The 22,991-nt window shown below is 52.6% G+C and overlaps 1 protein-coding gene across 6 annotated transcripts in view; it reads right to left on the reverse strand.

Moving 5' to 3' along the window:
- The window catches only part of AFAP1L1 (actin filament associated protein 1 like 1), a 59,944-nt gene that overhangs the window by 16,786 nt on the left and 20,167 nt on the right, over positions 1–22,991 (reverse strand). For 2 of the 6 annotated variants that reach the window (XM_045998634.1, XM_045998629.1), the window contains 10 exons: positions 16,559–16,687; positions 15,214–15,297; positions 14,352–14,449; positions 13,119–13,227; positions 9,285–9,410; positions 8,406–8,617; positions 6,515–6,694; positions 4,450–4,542; positions 1,556–1,649; positions 1,137–1,313 (listed from right to left, as the gene is read on the reverse strand). In XM_045998634.1, the coding sequence (XP_045854590.1) occupies positions 1,137–1,313; positions 1,556–1,649; positions 4,450–4,542; positions 6,515–6,694; positions 8,406–8,617; positions 9,285–9,410; positions 13,119–13,227; positions 14,352–14,449; positions 15,214–15,297; positions 16,559–16,601 (1,216 nt within the window). In that variant the 5' untranslated portion in view covers positions 16,602–16,687. Of the gene's footprint in view, positions 1–1,136; positions 1,314–1,555; positions 1,650–4,449; positions 4,543–6,514; positions 6,695–8,405; positions 8,618–9,284; positions 9,411–13,118; positions 13,228–14,351; positions 14,450–15,213; positions 15,298–15,784; positions 15,919–16,558; positions 16,688–22,991 lie in introns of those variants that run through there. The other 4 variants (XM_045998632.1, XM_045998631.1, XM_045998630.1 and 1 more) reach the window with 4 other exon arrangements.

Here is a 22,991-nt window from a genome sequence, read left to right on the forward strand (position 1 = left end):
GGAGGGGGAGACCAGCGGGGTGACCTCCTGACAGCCCGGCCCTGGGGAAACCCAAGGTGAGGGCTATGAATCTGCATGGGTCTACACCTTAGGGACAAGCGCCTGGACAACCCTCGTTCTCTAGCTGGAAAGAGGCCTTGTGGGTCCTGGATCAGCTCAGTCTGTCTGGGCCTGCGGCCTCTGGCACCCTCTTCTCCCTGAGTTTCATTTCCTTATCTGAAATGGGGATGATGAGCACACTCCTATATTGCCACACAGTCTTTGTACCACACCCAGCTTGGTGAAAAGGGCAGGAGACTACTGTAGAGGAGAGTAAAAGACAAAACTATCCCTTTTGCCTTTCTTCCTCCCTGAACAGATTAGTGAGACAGAAAATAATGGGTGATGCTGACACCTGGTGGCAGCATGCGGGAACAAAAGCATCTAGCCAAGAGAAAGAATTCTAAAATGAGCAAGGCACAGGCGGATGACCAATGGATTTAGAATTCACTCTCAACATTTTAGATTTAAATAATTTTTTCCTACAACATGCCCTGATTCACTGGTTACAAAATAATTCTTTATAGCCATGTGATTTTATAATATTTTTTCGGGTTTAAGGGAATATGACTGCATATCCAAAATGCAGAATTTTCTATTGGAGTCCAGTACATGGAACACTGCATTAACGAGAAGAGAATAATATATCTTCCCTTCTAAGCCATATTAAACTTCCATTGAAGGCATTTATAACCATGTTTAACTCACACTGATTACATCTGTTAGTACTTAAATATTTTTATCCGAGAAATTTCCCTATGAGACTGGGTTGTAACTTATACACCTGGCATGTTATGAGCTGGGAGGAGATAAGAGTCTCTCCTCCCATCACAGTGGAAGAAACTGAGGCCCACAGACGGGCAGTGACTGGAGCTGAGGTCACAGGGAACACAGAGATGGGAAGTGGGGAGTCAGGTGGCTTCTCCTTTTCCTGAGTGTTAAAGCCTCACCGGAGAGAAGTGATGGAAAGGTGATGGAAAGGCATGGATTATTGATGGAGTGGGGGTTGGGTGGGATTCTCTCCTCTGCCCTGGGAGCAAGGTGGAAGAGGCCTAGAGGGTTTTCCTGTTTAGCCCAGGGGCCCACAGCACCAGGACCTCCTGCCGGTGCCCAGGACCCACCGCAGCACGGGACCTCCTCCTCGGAGCAGGGCATCTGCGGGTCGTCAGCCAGCGACTTTTTCTTGGAGAAGCTGATGATGCGGGTGATCTTGCGGCCGGCAGCCCTGCTCACTGAGCCCTTCAGCTCTGCCAGACTGCTCTTCTTCGCTTTGCCTGTTGCCATGGAGATGGGTGAGGGGAAGGGAGGGAGCCCCATGTCCCAGACCCACCTACCCCAGCCTTCCCCACGGCCCTTTCAGCCTGCACCTGGGGCCTGACGGCTGCTTCAGGTCTGAAGAGGCCAGGTGACCTTCCCCAGATCTCCAGAGCCCTTGGGACCTGCTCTGCACCGTGTCCCTCAGCAAGGCCCCTCCCAGCTCTGACATTCTCCAGCCCGAGTCCCCGGAGGCTCCTACCGTGGTCACAGGCCTCCCTGCGGCCCAGAGTAGAACAGCTGTCACCCATGCCCAGGCTGTCCGAGTCTGAAGTTTGCTTCTCTTGGGACAATCTCTGCGGAAGAACACAGACAGCTTCTTGTCAGAGGACACACTCAGAAGTCGCCCTTTGTTGGTTCAATCCCCTCAACCTCTGCACACAAGGATCACCTAACAAATATTTGTCAGCGCCTCTCCTGGGCCTGACTCTACTCCAGGTCTGGGGAGGACATGCTGACTTAGGGCAGTTGTGCCTTCCAATCTCTCATCGTCCGTTTGGGGAGCCAGGCACCTTGTTGTAACGCACTGTAATAAGTTCCTAGGATTTCCCATATTCAGTAGGTAACAGGGTCGGGAAGATATTTAAGTGGGATACTAATGTCATGCAACTGGTTTAGGTGACCTCTGTAGGGACAGACTGTCAGCAAAAGAACCACATTAGAGAGTGTCATCCTCGGCAAGGTGAGACGTGGTTAAGGGAGGAGCTAAGACGACAAGATGTAGAAAAAAGGGATGAGCTGGCATGTTCAGAATAGTTATGGCCAGACCTTGGTGACCGGGAAATGTGAGTGGTGACAACGGAGGGGTCGTCATAGCCCTGACTCGGTAAAGAGGGCGGTGAAGACACGCACATGCGCCATGACAGCAACTCCACGGCCGCCAAAGCAGGTTTACTTGTCCACCACCTCCGGACCCATCGCTCATCTGTCTGTCTGTTCATTCGCTCATTCGGACAAGGTCAGTGAAGTGCCTACCAGGTACTGTGGAGGTGATAGGGCAGGGTCAGATGGACCTTGGAGAAGATTCTGTCCCTGGTACCACCTGTTAGTTGCGGGAATGCAGGAACATCCTTTCCTTCTCGTTGAGGCTTGGTCTTCTCGCTCGAGTCACACCCTTTCCCAGGGAGCCAGCAGATGGTCTCCTCTCCTGCAGTGTGGTCTCCACACCTGCGGGCTGTGCTGCCACCTCGCTTTAAAAGCTAAACGGTGCCAGTCAGACTCGGGACAGGATTAAAATGCCACCAGCCCACTTAAAAAGTAGAAGAACGGAGCTCTGAGGGCTCTCCCCGTTCCTGCCAAGGACTTCCCGGCCCAGGCTCAGGGATGCTTTGCTCTAAGCGTGACACTTGGGGGCCTGGAGAGACAGGAGAGGCCTTGGGCTCCCCTCAATTTCCAAAGGCTGGAAACATGGCCACTGTCCGAATTGGGATAGATCTGTTAAAAGTATAAACGATCTCCCCTGTAAATTGTGAAACAACGTATGGTTCTGTTCGTCCTGCAGTGGTATACGAATGGCAAGTTTTTTTTTATCAAGATAGAGCACCGATACAAAACACACTCTGAACCCTTTGGAATGGGCTTCGCATACAGGACTCCATGGAGACACACAGCCCCCAATCCCACTCACTTCCAAAATCCCACCCTCAACCTCTGAGCAACCCTCCCCCGGACACTGAGTGTAGGAAGTGCCTCTGCACAGGCTCGCCTCCCCGTCCTCCACACAAACCTGGGCCTGCACCACAGCATGGCCTGCAGGGGTGTGCACGTGCACACAGGTACACACTGTCCGCATTGCATTCCTTCAGTCCCACAAAAGGCAAGGGCCAAGTGAAGGTAGGGTTGATCTTCCCCAGCCTCTGCCTGCCACAAGAGCCCTCTACCTGTCCTCTCCCAGTGACTCTCTGTTGACCCTGCGCCTTTGCTTTTGCTGCTGCCTTGCAGCCCCTGCCCCTTGGCCCACCTCTGCCCCCATGCAGTCTCACCTGTTCTTCAAAGCTTAACACAGGTGCCATGTTCCCTCCCCCTCTCCCACTGCCCCTCCAGCCAGCGTGAACCCCTCTCCCCTTCAGGACTGCCAGAAAGGTCATGGAAAGGGCCACTCTAATAGGCCAGGGAGCCCTCTTCTGTCTGAGTCTAGCCACACTGGCCACCTTCCATTCCATGCTTTCTCCCTGCTCCGGGGCCTGCTCCCTGGGCTTGGAATGCCCTTGTCCTCCCCTTCCTCATGAGTTATTCGCCCTCATATAAATGCACTCTCTCAGAGAACCTTCCCAGATGCCTGGGACAAGAGCTGGCCCCTGACAGTTGCTCCCAGGGTACCTGGTACTTTCCCCTCCCAGAGCTCACGCAGCGCCCCCCGGGGGGGGGGGCGTGGTGTTTCTGTTGGCATTGCGCCTGCGTGCCCAGCACAAGGCCTGGTGCTCGGGGCTCAGCTCGCCCCCTCCCTGAGAGATGGGGTGGCAAAGTCATCAAGAGCCAGGTGTCTGGGTATATATCCTTGCTCTCCTTCATACGGACTATGGGACTCGGGGTAAGCTGTTCTGTGTCCCAACTTCCTCACCTGACAATGGAATTCGTTGAAGAGTCATCATAGGAATGAAAGTAGGTAATATGTGTGAAGCCTACAGGACAATGCCGGCCACACAGTCTTATTCTAGAAACACTAACTTTTATTACATGTGTGTAGGTTTGGGGCTGAGTCCCTTGATCACCCAGCTACACCTGGCAAAACGAAGAGGACTAGCGCATAGGATTTCCGGCTGCCTGAGCAAGTACCAAGTGACCACTTCACTCCCGTCCCAGTGCAGCACACTCCTCTGACAGTTTCCAGTTTGCTTTTCATGGCTCCGTTCAACGGTGCCCTCCTCCTGTCCTGGAAGGGTTAGTCACTCCCTCCTCCGGCTCCCACTGTGCCTTGGACGTGGGCATTCATTTGGTCCCGCATGCATTCATTCACGGCTGCTCTCGTGCCAGCTCCACGCGGGGCGCTCACGGCTTGCATGAGGCCGGTGCCTGGCTTCACCACCCGCCCGTGGATTCCCTAGGGCAGAGTCTCAGCCGCCCATCACAGAGGAGACCTCGAGGAGACGGAGGTACCTTGTCTAGGTCCAGCTTGCACAGGAGGACGGGGGATCTGGGCACGTCTGCGCCCTCCATTGTCCCCGCAGGCCTGCTCACCTCTCGGATGACCTGTGGAGAGGGGGCATGGCTGTGAGCAGGGGGGGGGGGCAGGGTTACTGTGGAGGCAGAAGGAAGAACGCAGTCTTTGGTCAGGGCCATCAAGAAGCGAGGATGGGATCCCTGAGCAGAGGAGAGGGGTTGATGTGGCCTCCTGCACATCGGGGTTTGAACAGGCTTTCTCCTGCATCTGCCCCTTGAACTGAAAAGAGAAGGGGCTGGGGAACAAGAGGCACGGCTTCCAGACCGGGCTCCTCTGCTAACAAGTTGCATGGTCTTGTGAAAGCCACATTCCCCCTGTGGGCCTTGGTTCCCTGTGTGTCACATGGTGATAATACTATCCTCAGCTTTCGTCCTTGGGGTGACTGAGGACCGGTGAGATCGTGGGTGTGAAGGGCCATGTGACCCAGGATGCCCCATGCAAGCACAAGAGACAGGCTCCTGTGATGGTGTGGAACCTTCGCAACAGCCTGCAGACCACCGGGCTACCCTCTCTGTTTCAAAGACGTGGACGCGGACACGGAGACTCCGGGCGCCCACTCACACCGCAGAAGCACCCAGACCATGAATAATGGCAGCCATCCCTGTTGCTCACCCATCTGCGGTTTTACATGGATTACCCTATTGTATCCCCACAGCGGCCTTGAGGGGCCGAGATGACTGTGATCTCTACATCACAGACTAGGATGATGGGGCTCCGAGAAGCGAAGCCATGGTTGGCTGCCCTGAACCTCTGGGTTAACGATCCTCCCGTATCGGATGTCAACAGTCTCCAGTTCAGGCTTCACTCCAGTCTCAGCCTCCAGATCCTTCTTCTGACTCACCCGGCCCTTGGAGGGCAGAGGCTCCCCCAGCAGGCAGGTTCTCTCCCTTCCTTCCCCTCCTGAGACAAAGATAATGAGCAGCCCTAAGCCTCCCAAGGGGAGAGCTGGTTATCACAGGAAGGAAAGGAGGATGGTGAGGGAAGGAGGGGTCTGGTTTCTTTGTTCCAGCAGGAAGACCAGAGGAGGAGGGAGAAAGGTGTCAGTGGGGGAGTGGGACAGGGTGCAAGGACACGGCTGGCCTGAGGTAAGGGACTGGGGAGGGCAGCCCCACCTCCATCACACAATGATCACTTACAGTTACTGAGGACTTACTGTCTGGCCGGCACTATATTAAATGGTCTCCAGAATCTCTACAAGAACCATTTTACAGAAGAGGAAACTGAGGCACAGATAGGCAAAGTCATTTGCAGAAGATCACCTAGCCAGTACGTGCCATTTAGGCCTGAGACCTGAACTCAAGTCTGTGTGCCACCAAAGTCCTCCCTTGTCATCTCTGTGCCACCCTGCCTATGGCCTTTGGAGTAGATTTCCTTGTTAGCTCCTAATCTTGCCCCCAACGACTTGGTTGGGTGACCTTTGGCAAGACACAGAAGATTCCTGGGCCTCAGTTTCCTCATCTGTAAAAGGGGAACGATAATAGTCCCACTGCCAAGAGTAAATGAGGTCAAGTATGTAACACTCTTAGCACGATGTGTGGCACAAAATACGTGCTCAGCACATGGTAACTCACTGCTCTGCAGTCAGAGGCAGGATGTGGAAGCTAGACCACAGGTGGGTGTTACAAGGATACACATTTCATCTGAGACAGGAAGGATTTTTCCTTTTTTATTTTTTTAAAGGATTAGCTTATCTAACGATAAAATGTGTTTCCTTTGAAGATATTAAGCTCCCCATTCCAGGAGGTATATTCCAGGCTGGACAAGTCCACAGTAAGGACGTTAGAAAGAGGCTTCAGAGCACTAGAAGGAAGAGAGTCCTCCAGCCTGAGGTCTGTCTCCTGGAGATGTCTGAAGCCCACCTCCACAGGTCAGTCGTAGCCGTGCACGGGACTCTGATCGCCACCCCTCCCCCGAGCAAAGCCTGTTCTTCCAGGTACTGGAGCCCACCTGGCTGAAAGCTGGACCTGGGGAAGGGGTGAAGGAAGGGCAGGTGCCATGTACCTTCAGCCACTCCTCGGCTTGCTCCCGGCTCTGCAGGGCCAGCACCAAGACCTCGGTAGCCCCCTGGGAGAAACGCAGCTCGTGCCTCTTGTGCCGGCTGTCCTTGGGCATGTAGGTGACGCTGCAGACATCCAACGCCAGCCTCAGATGTGGCTGCCGGTCCTTGGAGCTTTTGTAACACTGGACAGGAAGAGAAGGAGTCACCCTTCTGGACCGGAGGGCAGGGGAGGGAGATGCCCTCCTGCAATGACTTGGGAGAGCTCCACCTATCCCCCTACACCCAGCCCAGCTGTGGGCACTGCATGAAGACAGGGGCTGTGGTTATTCACCCCAGAGAAGAGAAGCCTGGAAGGGGGGTGCCTTTGGACACCCTTTAGATCTCAAGAGCCACCAAGGGGCCCCAGGGTCACAGCCATCTATTAGGAAGAGACAGAATTTAGCACAATCCTAGGAAGACCATTCTAGTCTAAAGAATCAGAGAAGAACCAAGCTGGCTCGGAAGGAAACCAGCTCCCTGCTACTAATGAGTTATCTAGCAGGAATGCAGGAGAGAGAATCCTAGCAGAGATGGAGTGTTGGGCTTAGGAAGTCAGTTATTTATCAATAATGATTCTCACTTCCCAGTTCTTATTATGAAACCAGCATCAAGGTAATCTTGATACCAGAACCTGACAATGACATTACAAAAAGGGAAAATCATAGGCTGATCTCAATATGGTTGCAAAGCCCTTAAAAAACCCACCAGCAAATAGAATCCAGACACATATAAAAAGCATACTGTATCAAGACCGAATAGGGTTTATTCTAGGATGTCAAGAATGCATCAGCCTTCTAAAACCAACCCTATAATTCATCATATTAATAGAAAATAAGGAGAAAATCTCAATAGAAACAGAAAAGGCATTTGGTAAGATTTTCCACCTGTTTGTAATATAAACTCTTAGCAAAATAGGGATATAGAGGGGACTGCCTTAATGTGATGAGGAGCTTCTACAAGCCGCCCACAGCAAACATCAGCCTTAATAGTGAATTATAGCAACTTTCCTTTGAGCTTTGGACTGAGACAAGGACACCTGCTCTCACCGCTTCTATTTACATTATGTTGGAGATCCTAACCAATGCAATATGCCAAGAAAAAAAAAATGGCATAAGGAGTGGGAAGAAGTAAGTCATGACCTTTGGAATGGTTCTGGCCTGAGGTGAGCTTTTCACTGCTCCAGGATGAGAAAAAAAAAATCATGTTTCAAATGGTTTCAAATGGTTGTATGTTGGACAAGGCTTCTCTATGGATTTGGGGGTAAAGAACTCTTAAGTGTTTTTTTTTTCTTAAATATCTATATTCCTACTCTGGAATTAAAGGTATATTTTTCTTCTATGAAATTATGGTGATGAGAGATGGCAGATTAAAAAAAAAGCTAAGAAACCAAGTTCTGTAGTAAATGCTTCATGGGTTCAGTTTTAGAAAAGGCGAATGCATGGAAATGAGAGTGGAAACCTGGATATTAAACTTAACAGTGGTTGGCTTTTGGTCCATGGGATTTTAGGTGCTTTAAAAATCATTTTCATTACGTTTTTCTCTAGGTTTACACATAAACACATTTAGTTGCATAATGAAGACAATAAACATTGTTTTAAACAGATAAAAAATTCATTCCCAGTGAAACAAAAACTTGGCAAAGTCTGTATCAGGTCTTTGGGTGTGTATGTGTGCTTTCATTCTGCTCCAGTGGGTGAGCCCTGATCTCAGAAGCACCGAGCCTGTGTGCACAAAGCAAGCCCAGAGGAAAAGGCAGACACACCTGTACACACACACACACACACACACACACACACACACACACACGTAAGCAGTCCATGTGAGGCCTAGAGGCACACTTCCTCGGCCACTCACCAGGAGCTGGTCCTCCTTGATGACGGTCAGCTGCTTGGCCCACTGCCCAAAGCGCTTTTTCCGCAGCAGGAAGGCGCATATCCTGCAGTCCCTCACCAGGTGCATGGAGGCTTCCTCTGAGGGCCACTGGTGTGTGGGCTGCGGCCCTTTGCCTTCCTCCTCCTCCTCGTCATAGGACTCGTAGGAGCTGCTCATTGGGTCCGAGTCATTGTCTGCGGGAGCCATGGGAAAGGACCCGTTACTGCGTTCTCGCCTGGGAGGCACCTTCTTACTTTTCTGTAGATGTCCTTGCCCTGGGATTCGGGGCACCCCAGGAGGGGGTGGACATGAAGTGTGATCGCGGTAATCTTTACGCCCACACATGGGCACTGTGTTGTACAGATTTACTGGTGGCTTTGTGACCTCAGTGACTTCTCCGAGTTTCAGTTTTCTTATCAGAGAGACGGTCACGGTCAATGACACTATCTTCCTCATCAAGCCATTAGGATCAGTGACCACAGGGCCTTCAGCCCAGTATCTGGCACTTGGTGAGAGCTCCGCTAACATCAGCTACTGTCGTATCCCGTCATCGTCATGTCCTTAGTCTCAGGTGACTCTCATAGTACCCAGCAAATGCCTATTTTATACTGAAGGCAACTGGAGGCTCGAAGAGAAGAAGACTCATTCAAGGTCAGTGACCAAGGTGAGGGCAAGGGCTAGATCCAGGGCTCCTGACTCCCATGCCGGTGGTCTTTCCACTGAACCCTGGGGTCACTGAGTACAAGGGCTTGGGGTCTCTGTGGCGACCCAGAGGGGCTGGTATGCACATGCATGCCAATGGTCAGGTCAAGGCCTGTTCTCTGAGGATAGGGCCATTCTGAACACCTTCCCAGTACTTACAGGAGTTCTTTAGCTCCCCATTCATCCTGGTCGAGGGGTAGCTGCTGTCTGCATCCTCGTAGTAGCCATCCATGATGGAGTGGGCTGGGCTGCAGCCATCTGTGGGGTTGGTAGAAGGAGCGGCACCTTGGAGAAAGACAGGCAGGCTGCAGGGGAAGACTCCAGACACCCTGTCCCTCCTTGGGGAAGAGAGAGTACAACTCCCTTGCCAGGGTGAGGGGCCTTCTCTCTGCATGTCATCTGCTCTAGCTCCCCACAAGCTCTCTGTGCTCCTGTCACCAGGAGCTGCCCTTTTGGGCCCTGTCACACCTCTAGGGCCATGTTCATGCTGTTCTGTGTGCTCTCTTAGCTTCTGCTAGAGAACTCCTACTCATCCTCCAAGACCCAACTCAAAGAACCTTCTTTTGACCTTCTCAGACAGAGAATGGTCAGCACCTCCTCGGTGATCCCACAGCACTGGTGTGTGTATGTGTGTGTGTGTGTATGTACGTGTGCATGTGTGTGGGTGTGTGTCTTGGTCACAGCCCTCTCCCTATACGTTGCTCTGTCTGGGCTCAGCACCCCCTCATCTTCTGCCACTTTGGTCCTTCTGCTCCCTTCCTGATACATATGCTCTCTCTTGTGACAGTGATTCTCCCAAACCTCTGTGACTATGGGCAGTAACTGGACTGGAGGAGGTAATGGAAGCGCATACAACAGTGAACATAACAGCTGGAATGTTCCATGGAATGTTCCCAGCACATTCCCACTCAGGGGGGAGCACAGTGCAGGGGAGGGGGCTATATGGTATTGTATTCTGCTCAGATTTACCTGGGGTCTCTTTAAAATGCAAATCCCTGGGCTATCTCCCTACAGATTCTGATTCACCAGTGGGGACTGAGCTGAGGAATCGACATCTAAAAAAACCCTATTTACTAGGACCTTAAAAACCTGTACAAATAGAAACTATATGGAACTCCAAGAAGTCAGATTTTTTTTTTTTAACAGTTAAGGTTATTTTGATGCAGATGGTCCCTGGGGCATACTCTGAAGATCGGTGGGTTAAAGGCATGTGCTTTGGGTTTGACCAGATTTGAGATGAATCTGTCGCCACCATTTATTGGTCATAAAAGTCTCAGTTTCTCTGCATTTCAGGGTCTACACCTTACAGTGACGGGAGCAGTTCCCACCTTGGACTAGTGATACAATGCATATAAGCTCTTGGCACAATGCTTGGTACATAGAATGTGCTAGACAGATGCCAGATGTCATGATTATTTCCTTTGACTCCTACAATGCAGGGAGGTAGGTGTGAGGCCCATTTTACAGATGCGGACACTGTGGCCATACACCGTTTGCTAGGGACAGAGGCTGCATGAGAACTGAGGTTGTCAGCTCAGGGAATAGGTGCACAGCCCCTCTTCCAGGAAGACTTCCTCCATGCAGTCCAGCTGGCTCTCACACCACACTGTTCTTCAAAGTGCTGCTCTGGGCTCCCATCCCTGCCATACATCTGTTTCCTGAGGACAGCGACACTCAAATTTCCAGCAACTAGGAGACCTAGTACTATCTCACTAGTGATGATCAGAGCCTGCCTTTCCCAGCAGGTCCTCTGCGGCCTCAGAGGCCGGCAACATCCTGTGAGATGGAGGGGGGTGGGCGGGTTGCGATGGGAAAGAGGGAGGGGACACCCAGGCAGCGCACTTGAACACCTGGCAGGGCTGGTCACTGTGTCAGAGGAAGGATATTCCCCGATGCGCTTGGTGCCCTCTCCCTGGTCAAGCTCCCTGGCCCTTCCTGAGGCCCGCCCTTCCCTCCTGCTCCAGGATCCCCACTGCCCTAGTGGAGAGGAGTGTGAGCTTCTGGGGAAGGTGGAGGAACCTCACCCAGCCGAGGGCCTTGATCTGAGCTTCAGCACTTTGTCCTCACCTTCCTCTCCTGTCCTCAAGTGGATAAAATAGAACAAAGTCACCTGCTTTGCATCCACATAGCCGCTTGCAGCAACACAGACCACAAGACTTTCAAGGCCAAAGAGAACCACTGACCACCTGGTCTAAGCCCCCCCTTCCACTTTGTTTTCACTAGTTGATTCATCCTAAAAATAATATGCCACAGTAGCCCCAGGCAGAAAAAACCCAAATATCCACCAACTGACAAAGGACTGAACAACTATCCGTACAATGGAATACGACATGGCCATAGAATGGAGAGGAGTACCGAGTCACGGGGTGATGCGGGTTAGCCTCGAAAACACTATACTAAGGGAAATAAGCCAGGCACCAGAGGCCACACATTATATGGTTCTATTTATGTGAAAGATTCAGAATCGGCCAATCCACGGAGACGAAAAGCAGATTGGTGGTTGCCAGGGGCTCAGGGGAAAAGGACGACGAGAGCGACTGCTTAATGGGTACACGCTTTCCTCCCTGAGTGATGAAATGTTTGGGAACCAGGTAGAGCTGATGCTGCCCAACACGGTGAGTGTACTAAATGCCCCTGATTGGACACTTTAAAGTGGTTGAAATGGTCCATTTTATGTTATGTATATTTTGTTACAAAAAAAAAATATGCCCATGGTGATAAGCACGATCAGTACAAAAGAGTATGAATGGGAAAATATTATGTTCCCTTCCCCCAGATTTCTATTCATTTCCCACTGGGGAATACTGTTCACGGTTCCTTGCACATCCTAGAAAAATTGCTAAAACACATGCGTGAGTGTGTGAGTACCCCATTCAGGAATAAATGGAATCCTATAATAGGTAGTATTCTGTGTTTGAGGTTTTGATCAATGAAGATGTCTTGGAATTCAGTTCTGATCAGCACAGACAGACCCGTTTCATTTTTTTTTTTTGGCAGTTGGAGAATAATCCGCCGTGCTACTGAGAGCGGAGCACCACATAAGCATTACGTTCTAGAAGCTCAACTACAAATGCTGGGTCACCCAAAAACCGTAATATAGTTTCTTGGTGCGTAATGTTGGCTTCCTCTATCCAAGCCAGTGACTTAGCTGATCCTCAAAGAAACAGCCGTTCGTTTCCGGGCTGGAGGAAACCCATGGAAAGATGACTGTCTGTTGTGGCCGATTTAAGAGATTTTTCAAAGGTTGTTTGTACCAGCGCCCTCTAAATTATTTCATTTTATTGTGTTCACCTACCAGTAAAAATGTAACCATGTAATGTACTTGCACGTATGCATGGGTCAATCATATGCATGTGGACAGACTGCTTACAGGCCTTACACTATTATTAGATTATAAATGCTAGAACTCCAAAACATTCATATAGAAATTTTAGAAAGGAGTGTTGAGCTAAATGTCAGTAAGACTTCTAGTACTTGTTCCTACATCGGTTCATGAATTCCCTGGGGTGCCCACACTCTATTCGGAGACCTTTTGATTTCGGCCACATGCTTTTTTATCCTCCGAGTTAACTTAATAACTCAATCCGCCCGTAAGACGTGGTGGGGCTAAAGTATGAACCAGCTCATCGTGTACACCGAGGAGGAGCATGTAGTAAGCCCCGGCTTCAGTGTGCAGAACCGGGACACAGTGGCCGGCTCTGGACCTCCGTCCCTGCACGATTATATGCATGTATCCCGCCCCCTTCTTATTTTCAGGGTGGGGAAGGGGAATGTCCAAGGCTGGACAGAAATGGGACTGGAACCAAGTCCCTGATCGCTGAGGCTAGGCCCACTGGCCTCCCCACTTAGAGAGGCTGGGGGCTCAGGCAGCTTTTCCCCCGGTTGTGCGGAGGGCTAGGCAGGTGCTGGGCTTGGAGCTCCAGCCCTGGCACGACACACGGGAGCTTTAGGAGAGGAGTCCCAGTTGGGCGATGGGGGAGACCAGAAACTTACTGTGGGAGCTGATGTACTCAGGGGACTTGCCCGGTCCCAGGGGGAGGGCCTCTTCATAGTAGTCCTCTGGCGGGGGCCGTTGGGGAAGCGGTGGAGGCAGGTCAGCTGACTGAAGGGGGACAAAGGAGGCAGGTAAGACCAAGAAGGCCAAGAGAGCGGAGGGAGTCAGTGGGGTGACAGAAAGGAGGCTGCGGCAGAGAGAGGCACGAGCCCCAAGGAGGCGGAGGGGGGATGCAGATGTGAAGCGGGAACTTCCGACAGAGGGGCAGGGGGCAGAGGTGGGAACCCTGAGAGACCACCTGGTCCTCTATTTCTTGCCCGACTTATTTCAGCATCAGGACTTCCTGGGAAGATCTAAAAGTTTTTTGGAGGGTCACACAGCTGTCGTTAGGCTTTTGATTAAGTAAGCCCACGTGGAATGACCAAAAACCACTGTGAGTTCGGCAGTGCTCTGCAAACATGTCTGCACACCTGTGAGGAAGCACGACAAGCACATGGAAGACACGGTACTCAGTGAGGTGGCACGGCCTCATGGCTAAGAGCTTGGGCCCTGAGGCCAGGGCACCCTCGCCTCACCGGGATTAAGCTCTGTCACTCACGAGTTGTGGGCACTGACATGTGTGCTCACGCTGAGCCTCCGTTTCCTTATCTGTAAAATGGGGGTAACAACGGTGCCAACCTCGTTCAGTTATTGTGAGCATGAAAAGGACGCAGCAAGAGGTCAACAGTTGGTACCAGTGGACGGTGATGAGGATAGTGAGTTATGCAGTCAACGCAGTGTTCAATGTGATTATGAGCCCCTTGCCTTAGTTCCATGGACAAAGGCAGGGAACCCCAGGTATGGCCCAAAACTTTATTTTGCAAGTGAAAAACGGGCTCAGAAAGGGGAGGTGACTCGTCTAAGACCGCACGGCAGCAGGAGGAGCAGAGGCCACCAAGCCCTGACCCAGAGCTTTCCCCACACTCACTCCACGTTTATTATGGCAGTCAGAAGTTGGGGAGGGGGGGCGTCCTCTGTGCCTGAAGGGACAGGGCAGTTCACCACATTATCCCCGCTCAGCGTGGGCGTGGTGAGCACATCATGGGTCACTGAAATGTTCTCACAGCCCGTTTCTCCTCTTAGAACAGGGTCCTGTACAGCCAGGGGGATCCTAGGCATTGGCAGGAGAGCTTCGCTCGCCACTTCAGAGGGCCAGAGGGCCAGAGGGTGTGGGAATCCAGGCCATGACTCACGTGTCTCAAAGATGGGCTCTTGGCTGGCTCAGGGCTGGCTCCTTTGCAGGGCTCCCCGTCATCCTCTGGCATGTCCCGGAGGTCGCTCAGGTCACAGTCTACCGAGGGGCAGGCCATGGGGGCAGAGGAAGCCAGGGATGAGCTCGGTAGAATGGGAGGAAGCCTGGACCTGGGGTCTGGAGGCCTCTACCACCACCTCCTTCATTAGAACCCTTGGCAAGTGACTCCATCACTGAGACTTGGTCTTTTCCTCTGTAAATCGGTCCCAATAATCCCTCGCCTTGTCTGCCAAGGTTACCAAGAGGGCCAAAGGAGACGGTATCTGGTATGGTGCTTTGGGATTTTCAAGAAGTAGGTCGTGAAGGCACTGTGTCTTCCCTCAGTCTCTCCATCCCTGAAACTGTCACCTGACCTGCAGCTTTCTCAAAGCGGAATAGTGCTGTCTTCCCTCGGGAGGGAGCAGGGCTGGGACACGTCCTGCCCGCAGCCCGGCATGGCTGCTCCCATGCCCACTGGCAGCTCTCCTTTCTGCTGGGGGGCAGGGAGGCTCAGCCCAAGGTTCAGGCGGCCCCCACCAGCGGCTGTGAGCAGCAGAGCGACAGCGTCTTCTTTGGTCTATGCATTCCTCCCTACCTTTCTTCAAATCCTGGGGATGACTTCCTGTGACCATACAGATTCTGAATGGATTTTCAGACTGGGCAGCGCCCAGAGAGGCCAAGGGACTTGCCCATTGTGACTCAGTGCTACGACGTTAGAGTCAGGCTCCCACCCAATCCGAGGGACCTTCCGGAGACCGGGGCAGGGGGCTCGCGCACGCAGGGAGAGGACAGCGCCCGGCTGGGGTTGGGAGAGGGTCGCTTACCGAACTCTTCAAAGAGGGACTCCACGAAGCTGGGCCCAGAGTGGAGGTCTGCTGTGTTCACATACAGGTAGGAGACTTCCTTGGCTGTGAGGAGAGGGAGAGCCCAGCTGCGGTGAGGGGGACTGTGGTCTGCTGCTGCCCACTCTGAGGATGGACAGTCTCCCCTCCCGCCACTGGGACACAAGCCCACTCAGGACTCGGCCCCTTTGACAAAGCACGTGCACATCCTAAATGAGTTCCCTGGTTTTCAAACTTTGTTCTGATTTTTACCTCGTTTCTGAGCATCTCCTTCTCCAAGGGAAAGGATGCTCAGAGCACAGTATAGAAAACAGGACGTAAGGCTGTTCTGGGGAGGGCCAGGGGGCAGGGCCAAACATGGCTGGCAGACCACCGGCCCTCCCACCCTCCCACCGTCCTGTGAGGCCTGCCAATGACATCAGCCTGTTTTGTCCCTGGAGGAGAGGCTCAGAGAGTCACCCAGGAGTGATGCCTGTGCCCCCATCCCTCAGATCCCCGCAACACTGTATAGGCACAGTGCGGCTTGTCAGAGTTTACTGAGTGCGGGGCTGACCTGGGGCGTCGAGCACAGGCAGGAGTGGATGGGGAGCCCTTGCTGCAGAGCAGACGGTGGGGCAGAGAAGCTATGGGGTTCCTGGAGGGGCATGAGGGAAGCCATAGAGCCTGGTACACCCCACAGAGGGTGTGTGCGCAATGTGTGTGCCGCGTGTGAGTGTCGTGCATGAGAGTACGTGGGGTGTGCGACGTGTACTCGGGTGTGCTGTGTGTCGTGTGTCGCGTGAGCAGCGTCTGGGAGAGCGTGCTGCTGGTGAGTGTGTGGCGTGTGTCCTGGGACAGCATATTTGCTATGGTGTCCTGTGTCAGTGAGAATGTGTTGTGCACACGAGGGAGCATGGTGTGTGTGTGAGTGTGTGTGGCAGCTGTGTTGTGTACATGAGCATTAGTGGGTCGAGTTGGGAGGGGTACAAAGAGCTGGGGGGGCGCCTGGGTGGCTTGGTGGGTTGGGGCCTCCTCTGCCTTCGGCTTGGGTCGTGGTCCCGGGGTCCTGGGATCGAGCCCCGCGTCAGGCTCTCTGCTCCGCGGGGAGCCTGCTTCCTCCTCTCTCTCTGCCTGCCTCTGCCTAGTTGTGATTTCTCTCTGTCAAATAAATAAAATATTAAAAAAAAAAAAAACAAAAGAAAAAACGAAGAGCTGGGATGGAGAAGAACAAAGTGGCTGAGGACACCCGCCAGGCCCTGAAAGTGTCTGGTGGCATGCTGTGAGGCTTCGGCTCTGGGGAGTTCCTGAAGGTTCTCCAGGAACTGGGGGCAGAGGGCCAGTGGCTGACCTGGGAGGGGCTGCAGGCTCTGCAGGATGGAGGCCACAGCCATCTTCTTCTCCAGGGCGGTGTCACTGAGGTACTCATGGTCCAGGAGGCTGAGCAGCCCTGTGAGCTCAGGCAGCAGCTGCTCCAGCACTAGAAGGAAGCACCGCGGAGGGAGGCTCGGGGTCAGGATCCCAGCCCTGCCCTCATCCACCAGAGGCCAGGGCAGCCCAGGCCAAAGGCAGGGCGGGTGTGACAGGGAGACCTCAGAAGCCCTCCCACAGCTGTCCCAGGGCTGGTTGCTCGCCTCCCGAGGGAGAGCCTTGCTCAGTTAACCATGACGTTCCACTGGGCCTCCCCACTCTCCCTCAGACCTCCTACGGCCTTGGCCTGAGGACAGACGCTCCCAGCTTAGGCCTGGTGAGACCAGGTAACCTGAACAGAGGCTCTCGGACTGCCTTTGTCCCAGCATGCCCTCCGCTGTCCAGGCCCAGGGTTCCTTCCTCGCTGCAGCTCAGGGCTCAGTGCAGGTCCCGGGCTGGAGCCCCTGGCCATCCAGGACACAGGCAGGAAAGGAGCCTTCCTGTCCCATCAGTTCATACGCTTCAATCTCTGGAACCTTCTGTTTCCGGTGCCTTTGTGGGAGCCAAACTAAACATTAACCCTTCCCACCCCAGGCCCCAAACAGTTGTCACCAGTCTTTCAGTGCTTTACCAACGTTTTTCAAACTTGAGGATATAGAGGAATTACCTGGGGAGCTCATGGAAATGCAGAGGCGGGCTCAGGTCTGGGGCAGGACCTGAGATTCTGCACTGCCAGCAAGCTCCCGGCTGACGCTGACGCCGCTGGTTGAGACCACACCGAGTGGCAAGGCCCACAGCACACAGTCCCTTAAGACCAGAGCATACCGCAACCATGATGTCATTGATGTGTCCCTGTCCCAAAACAGTAACCTGGGACTTGGTTCGCCTTAGACCAGCTTTGTACAGTAGTAGTACTGTCCTGCTTCCTGACTTGCTAGTCACTTGTGCAGAATACTAAAAGCTAAGCACGTTGAACGATTCTCGTGAGCTGCGCTAAGCCTTTCATACTTATAATTGCATTTAAATTTACTATCGAGCATTTTATGGCTCAGAGTAGTTAAGTAACTCCTCCAGGGTCACACAACCAATGACGCTTCACCTAGCCCTGGCTCCCTCCCTTCTAACCACGGCACTAGACTGCCTTGCAGGACTGGATACAACCATACCAACAAGTTTTGAGATCGGTCCCACAATCACACCTCCTTTTTAGAGGAAGAAACCAAGGCTCAGAGAAGAGCAGTGTCTTGCTTGCAGTCACACAGAGGCCACCGAAGAAGAGCCAGGCCTTTGGCTTATAGTCTCTGGACTCCCAGCCCCACAGGCTTCTCTCCACCCTGGGCCCTCCTAAAGAAACAACCAGACTCCGACTTATAGTTACAGGGTCTGGGTGTGTTAGAGGGGCATAACCTCGTGCATAAGAGAACCAGCCCTGGAGCCAGACTGCCTGGGTTCAAGTTTAGACTCCATTCATTATGGTGGGACCTTCAAAAGGTATTTAGCTGTGACTCAGTTTCCTCCTCTACCGCAGGAGTAATAATAGCACTTGTCTTAGAGGGTTGCTGGGAAGATAATCAGGTTATGCATGAGGAGTGCCTTGCCCTATAGAGAGTAAATCTCACCCCAACACAGCTGTTGTCATTGTCACTGTGTTTAGCATGCTGGTCTATGCTGGGTGGGTCTCTGGAGCTGTCTGCTCCCCCAGCAGGCTGGGAGGCTCTAGATAGGGCAGACCGCCCCAGGAATCTCAGCTTCCTTGGCATCTAGTCTGGGGTCTGCTCAGTGTCGGCTCTCCATATGTGTTTCATGAGAGAGGGCATGAGCGGATGACTACGCCAGGACTTTCTAAAAACCAGAATCATACACACAGATAGTGGCACTCGTTGGAAAAAATGTGATGTGATCATCTCTCTGTGGCATACCGTCATCACCTTAAACCTGCTGGAAATGAGCTAAGGGCTGATGCTGTCAGCGGCCACCGCGTGAGCTCCTCTCTGCTGCTGGGCACTGAGATAGGGGCTGCGCCTGCCCCATCTCATCTGTGAGCAGGTCCTGCTGGGGTGCTCACAGAAGAGGACCGAGGCCGAGGGATGGTCACACACGTGAGAGAGGTGGAACCTGGCTGATTCCATGTTTGTGTGATTCCTAGAGCTGTGGACTCGCACAACGCCAGGGCACACCACTCGCTTTGCAGCCCAAGTGCAAAGGACCCAGAGGCCCTGCTCTCTCCACGGCCCCAGCCCTGGCAATGCCCCCTGAGCAAGGCTTCTGATGGGAAGATTTCCTTCCTTGAAGTAGGAAACCACTTAAAGTCAGAAAAGCATCTTAGGTACATTTTAGCTGTTGCAAAGGAAATCTTTACAAATGGAATCACAGACTTCTCGGGCACCCTCAGCAGACCCACTGAAAGTCGGTTAACTCAGTTCTAAGATATTGACTGAGCGCTAATTGTGTGCCACTCAGGGGATTAGAAAATGAATAAGATTGTTTCAGTGGGTATGCTCCCCTCACACACACCCACACACCCACACACACCTCTAATTACTCATGAGGGAGGCCACGGTAAACGTTCCCAGGAAGGCACCACGGGGGACCATGGTAGCTTTCTCGTGGCCTGCAGCCATGGTTCCTATTTGAAAATTCATGACATTGCTCTGATATTACGTGGGAATGTCAAGGCTATGGGGTACAGTGACTCTTTATTCCTCTGAAACTTTTTGGCTTTGGGATTCCTTTGCACGTTAGGAAATTATCAAGGCGCCAGAGAACTTTTGTCCTCTGTGGCTTACGGTTACCAATATCGACTATATTCACAATTAAGGCTGAGGAAATTTTAAACCACAAGAACACACCAGCACACATCCCATTAGCCTTCAGGGCTATTGTGTCATCACACAACACAACCTCTGGAAAACTCCACCGTAAACCTAGAGAGGATGGGAGTGAAAAAAGGCATATTGGGTCTGAGTATTATAGAAAAGTAGGTTTGACCTTGCGGACTCCCAGGAAGCATCCCCAATCACACCTTTCTGAGAATCGTGGCCCTTCAATGAATGACCTTGGATTGCTAAGTCTTGTCCCTGTGTCCTTGTCACTCCTCCTTCCTTCTCTCTCCAACTCCCTCCTGCCCTTTCTGCCTCTCATTTCACTCTGAGGTCCCGACGATTTCTTCTTGCTCTTGTCAGCCAGAGCTTATGTGTGTCAGGATTCCTGCTTCTAAAAGGTCTCCTGCTTCTTCTTCTTCCTCTTTTTTTTTTTTTTTTATTAGCTCTCCTGCTTCTAATTTGAGGTTTGTTGGAATCATTTCCGAAGTAAGAACAATTAGGTTCCGAGTGAGTTCTCTGCACTGAAAGGTGGGGGAGTTTTAATACCCAAGCTTTGTTAACAGCTCTTTAAATTCTTTTCCCTGATTGTTAATGAGATTCCTAACATGGGACCCTGGCTTCTAAGTGTTCTTGTTGAATGGAGACGTGATCACAAAAGTCCAAACAGAGCAAAGGAGAAGGAGGGAACTGCGTGAACCTGGGAGAAGCAGATGGGCAGTGAGGAACTGCCCAGGACCACTGGCAGCTTCTGTAGCCTGAAAGGACCTGGCAGGCAGCAGGTGGCTGAGGGATAGTCCCGCAGCATTTCCAGAGTTGGTTGGTGGAGGGAGCGTGAGCCACAGGCGGCGTCTCAGCCTGCAGAGGGCAAATGGGTGAGAACCCTTCTCCAGGGCAGAGCAGTGACTGCGTGCTGGGCACTTAGGGCTCACCTTTTCATTTCAGCCTCATAAGCTGCACGGGAGGGATATAGTGTGGTGCTCTGTGCCCCCACGAGGGAGGGAACAGAGGCTCAGAGAATCGAGGCCACGCAGCTAGTAACTGGTAAGGCCAGCTCTGGAGCCCAGGTCTGTCCGACGTCACAGTGTACAGCCTGTGCTGGAATCTTCCATCAGAAAACGTGGGCTCACAGCAGTGGAGGCCAGGCTGAGGCAGGGAAGAGGCAAGTAGACCCTCAAAACCCTCCTGCTGAGGGCTCTGGGCCATGACTTCATCTGGGTTCCCGACCTGGGGACCATAACACTTACTGGGGGGCTGAAATTCTTGCTCAGTCCATCTCTCTGCTCTGGGCCTGTTTGTGAACTTCAGAGCCCTCACTCTGCAGATCTCAGAGAAGCAAAAACAAGCTTCTCAAATCGTCTACCTGGTTTCAACAGCAGGATCTCATCCCAGGGGGCCCCTTATACCTCCTGGGCACAAAAGGGTTTTCAGCCGGTGCTTGGCTCTTCAAAGGCAGTCCCGAGCTCTCCTCCCAAAAGCTGGCTTTCAGGGGCAACTACTGTGGTAGTGCCTTCCGTGGCAGCTTCGTCTTTAGTGCCAGAGAACTGAAACCACAGGGATTTAAGTGATGGCAGAATTGAATGTGGAGAGAAATCGTATGTGTATAGTGCATATGGCGAGAGGGGTTCTGCCAGGCCTCAAACAGACCGCCAGGACAGCAGCCTCAAATTTTAGCAAGAAGGAGACTCTCCCAGGGGCGTTGTTGAAAAGGCTGATTCCTGGATCTCTTCCCTGGGCTTTCTGGTTCTGCAGACCCTCTACTGAGAACCAAGAAGCTGCATTTTATTTCATTTTATTATTTATTCTTTTTTATTTAAAAGATTTTATTTCTTTATTTACCGAGAGCGAGAAATCGAGAGCACAGGCAGAGGGAGTGGGAGGCAGAGGGAAAAGCAGACTCTCTGCTCAGGATGTGGGACTCGATCCCAGGACTCCGGGATCACGACCTGAGCCGAAGGCAGCCGCTTAACCGGCTGAGCCACCCGGGCACCCCAGAAGCTGCATTTTAATAAGCACTCCAGGTGGTTCCGAGGTTCAACCCGTGAAAGCTACTCCGCCAGAAAACCCACACTGCAAGGCACGTTTGTGAACCCAAGGAACATGGGAAGGCGTTTCTCCTTTTCTCCCAAGTTGTCATCAAACTTCAGTTTGATCTAACCTGCAGTTAGAATAACTGCAAGTCCAGGTGGGAACAGGAGCTCCCACAGATTATAACTAGCCGGAGCAGAGAGGCTGGCTGAGAGGGGCACGGTGCGTGGGCCTTTGCGGTCAGACCCAGCGCCCTGCAATTCTCCAGCCACTGCTTCCAAGCTACAGCAAGATGGCACGCTGGGGAGCTCCGCACCCTGGCCTTCTGTCTGTCACCCTGACAGCGAGGGGAGGCCAAGTGTGGATCCCTGCAGCGTGAGGCAGCTGAGTGTGTGGAGCGCTCGGTCTTCGGTGCCCGGAGCCTGTACTTACTTGGGGCCCTGCTGCCGTGAGGGCTGCTATCTCCTGATCACCTCTGAACCGTGCTGGCTCCCAAGCACCGCTCAGGTGCTGTCTGGCCACAGATCTGCCGTAGTTGGGTACCAAGCTCCGTGAGGACAGGGACCGTGTCCCGGTCACAGTAGGGGTCCAATAAGCATTTGATAAGCCAACGTGGCATTTTGATGACCTAGTCCAACCTTCTCATTTTAAAGACGTGACAAGTGGAGGTCCGGGAGGTTATTTGACTTAGCTAGGGTCCCACAGTGAACTGAAAATCAAAGTCCCTCGTGTTAATGTCACACAAAGCTTGCGACTTGGCGGAGTCATCAAAGAGTGTGTGAGAGCATGGGCCGTGCACCATCTGGCCCCTCCTCGCTTGGCCGCTTCCCAGTGGTGGCCCCAGGGAAATTTCCTAACTCGTCCAAGCTTCCAGTTCTCTCTCTGCGGAACGCGGGGGTAATCACAGTACTGTTTCACGCAGTCATTGTAAAGATGAAAGGAAGCCACGCACGGGGGCTCAGTGCACTGGACAGGTGCCTGGCCATTCACGTGTGACCTCGAGAGAGTTTCGGGTGCTGGGGCACAAGGGAGGGGAGGGAGGGCATGTCTGGGGACAAGAGGACACGGGGACTTTGCAAGCCTTGCCACGTTGACAGTTCATAGCTCTGAGCCCGACACTGAGCTTAGGGTAGCTGTGGCAGTAAGAAGGGCTGGAGCCCCTTTCCTCAGGGGGTTCCTACCCCAAGGACCCCCCATTCCAGATGAGGGGACATCTTTCATTTGGAGGGTCCCTAGTCAGGAAGAATCTCCTTCACCAATTCCTGACCTGCCCCCTCTCATCTTCACTCCTGGTCCAGGTCTTGCCTGTTTTGTGAGGACAAACTAGGGCATCAGGACAGCATTATCTTTTGTGTCTAAAGTTTATTTAGAACCACGAATACATTTCATTGATCTTGTTTGGTTTAGCTGAGCCTTAGGGAGGTACAGTGAATTCCAGTGAGGGGGAAAAAAAAACCAACAGGAAGAAATGGTTTAATCATTGTTTATAAAACTTCAATCTTTCACTAAGTGGGACAGACAGCCTCG

The sequence above is a fragment of the Meles meles genome, chromosome 3 (assembly GCF_922984935.1).
Source record: "Meles meles chromosome 3, mMelMel3.1 paternal haplotype, whole genome shotgun sequence".
Classification (NCBI taxonomy): Eukaryota; Metazoa; Chordata; class Mammalia; order Carnivora; family Mustelidae; genus Meles; species Meles meles.